At 51.1% G+C, this 6,817-nt stretch overlaps 1 protein-coding gene across 1 annotated transcript in view; it reads left to right on the top strand.

The window, feature by feature from the left end:
* The window catches only part of Ywhag (tyrosine 3-monooxygenase/tryptophan 5-monooxygenase activation protein gamma), a 29,510-nt gene extending 24,225 nt beyond the window's left edge, over positions 1-5,285 (top strand). Inside the window, exon 2 of the mRNA XM_051161287.1 lies at positions 3,850-5,285. Coding sequence (XP_051017244.1) covers positions 3,850-4,506 — 657 coding nt within the window. The 3' untranslated portion in view covers positions 4,507-5,285. The remainder of the gene's footprint in view (positions 1-3,849) is intronic.
* The last annotated feature ends 1,532 nt before the right edge of the window (positions 5,286-6,817 follow it).

The following is a 6,817-nucleotide window of genomic DNA, read 5'->3' on the forward strand; positions in this document are numbered from 1 at the left end:
GAGAGATTGATAATAATGTAATGATGGTGTTCCCTCCTTCCCAAGTGACAGGCTTTGTATGTCCCATGGTGAAGTCATTCTTTCTTGCTTGCGCCTTTTTGTGAACACTTCTAGATTTTTTTTCCCTCTCCCTTTAAAAAAAAAAAAAAAAAATACTTACAGGCCTGGAGCTAGCTAAGTGGCTGGACTGTGCTCCTCTTACAGAGGACGGTGGTTGGTTTCTTGGAACCCACACGGGATGACTCAGAACTGCCTGTAAGTCCAGCTCCAAAGGACCTGGTTCCCTCTTCTGGCCTCTGAGGGCACCTGTGTTCAGGTGTGTACACAATAAGAAACTGAGTATGTTCTAAAAAGATAATTTTCAAACTAATAATATGGCCAGGTTTTTGTGGTAGGGTGCTTACAGTGCTATGGGTGGTGTGGCATTTTCTGGAACTGCAGTTTGAGAAGGTTGAGCTCCTGGTGGGCACTGGGATTGAACAGAGGTGCTCCTGGCCACTCCTCCTAAGTGCTGCGATTAATGGCGTGTGCCGCCACCACTCATTTAAGAATTCTAATGGGGGGAGGGAAGGTCCACTGAGCTGTGCCCCCAGCCCTCTCTAATTTTTATTTTGAGGCAGGATCCCCCCAGTTTCCCATGCTGGTGTTTAACCTGCTCTTTAGCTCAGGCAGGCCTTAAATGTTCCATCCTTCATCCTTTGCCTCTTCAGTGGCTCAGATGGCGGGTCTGCCCACCTGGCTCCTTCGTTTCCTTTGCACTAACTTCTTAGAGTTTGGGGTTTCCCTCTCACTTAGTTTTCAGTGGCAGAGAACACGGGGAATGTTCCAGATATGGCTGAGCTACTCGAACTAAAGGTTGCTGCTGGCCTTGCACAACCTCCATGTTGCAGTTGGTGGCAAGGAGACAAACTCTCTACAAGTGTCCACTGCTGCTTCTGGGCTCTGCAGCCAGAGCCGAGCCAGCAGCGTAGTGTGCTGATGAGGTCACTGGAGCTTTAAATAGCACCGGCTCTTGAAATAAGGACAGCATGATTTAGGGCAAAGGCCAGAACCGGATCTCCATGGCCTCGGGCACTTGAGCTCTTCTGGCTTCTGAGCCGGTGATTGGGTTGCAGGGCTTCGGTTTCTGCAGAGACCTGTGAACAGGCCTGTTCCCCCAGTCTGTCAGAGCAGTTAGGCCTCTGCAGGCTGCTGGTGGGGTTCCTGGAAGGAATATAACGAGTTAAGAAGGGTCAGGCCAAAGAGACACTCCATCCAGGAGACAGCCGTGGAGGTTGTGGTTGACAAGGAAGGCAGAGGCTGCATGGGGAGGGCTGGTGCTCAGGAAGACTGTCAAGGCATCCGCACAGGCGCCCTTGCAGGCACTTTAAGTCATACCCGCCTTTAATCCCACCATGCCAGAGGCAGAGGCAGGTGATTGAGGTCTAGGCCAGTCACTGTGTTCTAGTGAGGCCTTGTCTCAAACACCTAAGGATAGCCCATGAACATGGAGAAATAGGCTTTCTTTTTTTAATGGGTCTGATAGTTGGAGTATTCTAGCTCAGTGGGTAGAGGGCCAGCCTAGCATGCGGAGGCCCCAGATTTGATCCCCTGCACCACCTAGATGGTAATGGTGGGCCACATAGCTAGGTAGAGCAGCAGGGATGGAACGGCTTGCTCTGTTCCTGACTTCACTCAATTCTGTCTTCTGGGGGTTTGTACAGACTGAAAAGGCCTCAGAACTCAGCAGGAGTTAGGCAGGTCGGCCCACCATGGAGAGGCTAAAGCAGGAAGATTGGGGAGCGTTCAAGGCCGAGCGTCCTGGCTGGTTTTGCTTTTTTTATTTTTTTTTATTTTTGTCAGCTTGACGCAAGCTAGAGTCTGGGCAAGACTGTGGGAGCTGTTTTTGTTTTTCTTGCTTAGTAATGGATGGGAGGGGGTGAGGCGCAGTGCTCTGTGGGTGGGGCAAACCCTGGAGCAGGGGCCCTTGGGGTGGTATGAGAAGACAGGCTGAGGAAGCCATGCAGAGCAAGCCAGTAAGCAGGGCTCCTCCCTGGCCTCTGCCTCCAGGTGCCTTCCCTGACTCCCCCAGGAATGGGCTGTGACCCGAGAGCTGTATGTACAAATACTGCATTTGATCATGTGTTTATGACCTGACTAAGGTGATGTTGGCCTGTATCCATTGAGGAGCAGAAAGCAGTTTTTGCTTGACTTGCTTGTGCTCTGAGTCTTCCTGGAAATGAGGATATGGGGCTCATGGCCCTGGGCCGTGCATGTGAGACCCGGGCTCCATCCTCAGCACTGATGGATGGACGGACGGGTGGACAGATAGATGGATGGATGGATGCAGAAAGCAGTCCAAGTGGCTGCCACACTTATCCTTTCTAGATTTTTCCAATGCTGCCAGTTGAACCAAGAGCATAAGGATATCGCGTTCCTGCTTAGCTGCTGCCCCAGCCCTGAGGGCTGCTATAGCCACCAGACAGCGCTAAGTGTTTTTTCTCCTGTCTGCTCAGATTCCAGTTGTCAGAATCTTGAATTGCTAGTCTGTCTTTCCTTTTTTTGAGACAGGTTCTCTCTATGCAGCTCTGTCGTTGAGCTTGCTGTGTAGAGTGGCCTCAGACTTAGATTTTATTTGTATGGATGCTTTGCTTGCATGTGTCTGCACCACATGTGTGCCTGGTACCCACAGAGGCCCAGAAGAGGGCATTGTAGTTACATGCACTTGTAGTTACAGATGGTTGTGAGCAACCATATGGGTGCTAGGAATTGAACCCCAGGTCCTCTGGAAGAGCAGCACCACGGAGCCATCTCTCCATGGGCACCGCTCACCACCATCTTCCACTCCCACCTCCTTGCCCAGATTCGAGACAGGGTTTTTCTGTGTAACCCTGGCTGTCCTGGAACTAGCTCTGTAGACCAGGCTGGCCTCGAACTCAGAGATTCACCTGTCTCTGCTTCTCGAGTGCTGGGATTAAAGGTGTGCGCCACCAGCCCTTTGGCTTCCCCAGTTCCACCTTTAAATTCTTTTTTTTTTTTTTTTTTTTTTTGGTTTTTCGAGACAGGGTTTCTCTGTGTAGCCCTGGCTGTCCTGGACTCACACCTTTAAATTCTTAGTTCCGTTTATTTCTGTGTATGTTGAACTGTGTCGGGGGAGTGTATTTATATGGCATGTGGAGGTCAGAGGACAACTTGGGAGAACCAGTTCTCGACACTATGGATCCTGGGGTAAAATACAACACACACCCACACGTCATCTTCCTCTGGCTGTGAGACTTGACAGTAGGCAGCATTGCCCTCTGAGCAATCTTGCCTGGTCCCATCACCCAGTGTCGACTTCCTTTCTGTGGTATGTCGTTTATTTGGTGTCAGCATTGGAGTAGAAAAACTTCCTTATTTCTCAAAAGTTAACTTGATGACTCATTTTTTCCCAGAGGGACTAGGACTCAAATAAGGGAACAGGGCAGGCTGAGGAAGCCTGCTCCCTTCCTGAGAACTACTGGGTCCCTACATAGCCATCTTGTGCTGTGTTCCATGCTACATGAGAACTGTTGATGTTTGCACTGGCGGAGCATTTGACCTGTCGTCTAAGCCCTAGACTGAGGTGCTTGTGTGTGGTGGAGCCGGGTGTTTATCACTTTGGAATCATCTGTGTTTCTCTCTCTCTCTCTCTCTCTCTCTCTCTCTCTCTCTCTCTCTCTCTCTCTCTCTCGTCACTTACTCCCCTTCCACCCAGCAGAGCACAGTCCATCTTTCTGCCTGCTACCCACATAGCTGATGGACCTCTTTTTTGGGGGGATTGTCTTAAGGATATGTCTCACCCCATTCTCGTCATCTCTGTCCTAACTGCCCGCTTCCTTCCTCCTCCAGGTGACAGAGCTGAACGAGCCGCTGTCCAACGAGGAACGGAACCTGCTGTCGGTGGCCTACAAGAACGTGGTTGGGGCCCGCCGCTCCTCCTGGAGGGTCATCAGCAGCATCGAGCAGAAGACCTCTGCGGATGGCAACGAGAAGAAGATCGAGATGGTCCGAGCCTACCGGGAGAAGATCGAGAAGGAGCTGGAGGCCGTGTGCCAGGATGTGCTGAGCCTGCTGGACAACTACCTGATCAAGAATTGCAGCGAGACCCAGTACGAGAGCAAAGTGTTTTACCTGAAGATGAAAGGGGACTATTACCGCTACCTGGCTGAAGTGGCCACCGGGGAGAAGAGGGCGACCGTGGTGGAGTCGTCCGAGAAGGCCTACAGCGAAGCCCATGAGATCAGCAAGGAGCACATGCAGCCCACCCACCCCATCCGGCTGGGCCTGGCGCTCAACTACTCCGTTTTCTACTATGAGATCCAGAATGCCCCGGAGCAGGCGTGCCACTTGGCCAAGACCGCCTTCGATGACGCCATCGCCGAGCTCGACACTCTGAACGAGGACTCCTACAAGGACTCCACTCTGATCATGCAGCTGCTCCGAGACAACCTAACGCTCTGGACGAGCGACCAGCAGGACGACGACGGCGGCGAAGGCAACAACTAAGGCCCCAGGCGGACTGGCAGCGCACGCCGATGCTACTACTGCAGTCTTTATTTTTTTCCCATGAGTTGGGGGTCGGGTGGGGGAGGGGAAAGGGAGGGCTGACCTTCCCAGGGAGAAACCCGCGACTGTCCTGTCTTTGATCGCCTCTTTGACATTTTTGCCAAAATACCACTAGTGGAAAGTCAGGCTAGCTATGCTGGTATCGGAGTAGCAGGCTCACACAGGCACCCGGACTGTTGTGCAGGCTCACGCAAGTGGAGCTGTCTGCCATTAGTTTAACTTATTGCTAGACGGTAGGGTTTTAAGATGAGAAGAAAAACCGGAGATGGATGGCCCTCATTCAGTGTGTTCTGTGGTTCCAGTAAGGAAGGACTCTGTCCGCGTGCTCTCGTCCCAGTTCTGTGGCTCTTCTCTCTCTGTTGTGGCTGTGCTTGCTTTCCTTCTTTTTCTTTCCCCAGGGTGTATACCAGAGAAGGTATAGTTTAGACTACCCAAGTGGACGGGCTCAGAGTGGGAGGCACACCCTTCATGACCGGTCAGGCCTGGCCCTGCCCTTGGAAGTCTCTGACAATGGGCTGACAGTATTAACACTAAATTCTAGTTTACAGTATTTCTTGTACATGACAGCCATACACAACATCGAGCCAGTGGCTCTGAGTTTTCCTTTGTCGGTTCAGCTTTGCATCTGTATCCCGCCGTACCCAGGTCGGTCTGGTTGACGTGGGGAGTCTCAGTGCTTCCTTCTAGGTTTTGGTTGTTGGGTGCTTGGCAGGTGGTCGTGGGATCCTTTTTTTTTTTTTTTTTTTTTTTTTTTTTTGGTTCTTTACTCATTAAGGTAAGCCCATCGCAAATATAGAAACCATTAAGCACCACACAGACACAGAGAAAATGGAGAAAATTCAGGTCTGTATGTCATTTATCATGTTGGTATTTTCAGAGACTTTCCTGCTGACCAGCAGCCAGGCCTCCCTCCTCAGTGTCACTGCCTGTTGTCTGTTTCTCAGCACTTGAGTCTCCCCAGCATCTGGTGCTGGTGTCGTGCTGGTGTCTCGAGGCCGTTGGATTGGATTGGCAGGGGTGGGTGCTGGTCAGCAAAGCGTGGATCATCAGGTGTGCGCAGCTAAGCCAACAGGAGTCCCACCAGGAAGAGACAGCTTCCCTCGAGGCAGCCTGGGCCCCCAGCCAGTCCTCCCTGTCACCCTGTCACCCCCGCCCCACCACTCTTTTCCCAAGTGCTTAGCAGAGAAGTCAGCAGGAGGCAGTGCTCACCCCCTTTCTGACCTAAGCTTCCCTGTTTCTCCTTTTCAAATGAAAGCATAGATGTTGGGGATTGGCTTCTCTCTCGTGAGGTCACTACACATGTGACACTGAAGGAAGTTATGCTGCTATGTCCACCATGGTCCGTCTCAGCCCTAGGTCCCTCATTCTCACGGTGGATAACTATCCATGAACGTTGCATGCCGAGTGTGCAGTTTGTGTCCCCTGGAGGATCCATGGTAGAGTGGGTTCCCAAGATGGGAAACACCCCAAACTTGCTTTACTCGTCTTCGAAGGCCACCTTCTCATACCGAAACCGAGCTCGCACTGAAGTGATGCTGGTGACGTGGCTGAAGAAGAATGGCGCTGTCCCTCTGCACAGCCCTCGCACGCCCGTCCTCAGGCGAGGACCCGCTAGCGGAGGCCCACGCAACAGCGGGGTGGAGGGAGCTTGGCCGCCAGAGCCGTGCATGGACGGGTCGGTGGGGCTTCACCTGGTTGTCTCTGTGTCTGCCGTGAGCATGTCCTTGTCCTGCTTGTACTGTTTGGAAATGACCTACTGGAATTGCAAAACCTAGTTTCTCTTTACATTTCAGCCTTGACCCTAGCTATGTTCTAGAAAAAAAATCACGAGAGGGTAGAACTGACGAGGGCGGAGCGGGAGACCTGACGTTTGAGCTTGGTGGTTTCTTCTCCTCTCCTCTACTGTTGAGAAGCGCACCTGCCTCTGATGCTGTCTCCAGTGCCGCGGTTGCTCCTCCATCCTATTGATACAGTATTGTGCATGCTGGTGTTGTATTTCTATACGGTAGCTTGACATTTATTAACTTACACTGTAGGTGTTATGTATTCCTATGACAAAAAGAAACCTTAAGACTTCAAAATTTTTTAAACTTTTTTTTTTAATTTAATTTTTTTTTTTTTTTCCTTTCAGGGGTAAAGTTTGCTTTTTACCAAATAGTGATTGTAACAAATTGATTTGTTTTGGATGTTGCTATAGTGACATGCAGTTCTATTTTTTTTTTCTGGGGTTGGGGGGGGCTAAAGAAACACC

Source organism: Acomys russatus, chromosome 19, assembly GCF_903995435.1.
Source record: "Acomys russatus chromosome 19, mAcoRus1.1, whole genome shotgun sequence".
NCBI lineage: Eukaryota > Metazoa > Chordata > Mammalia > Rodentia > Muridae > Acomys > Acomys russatus.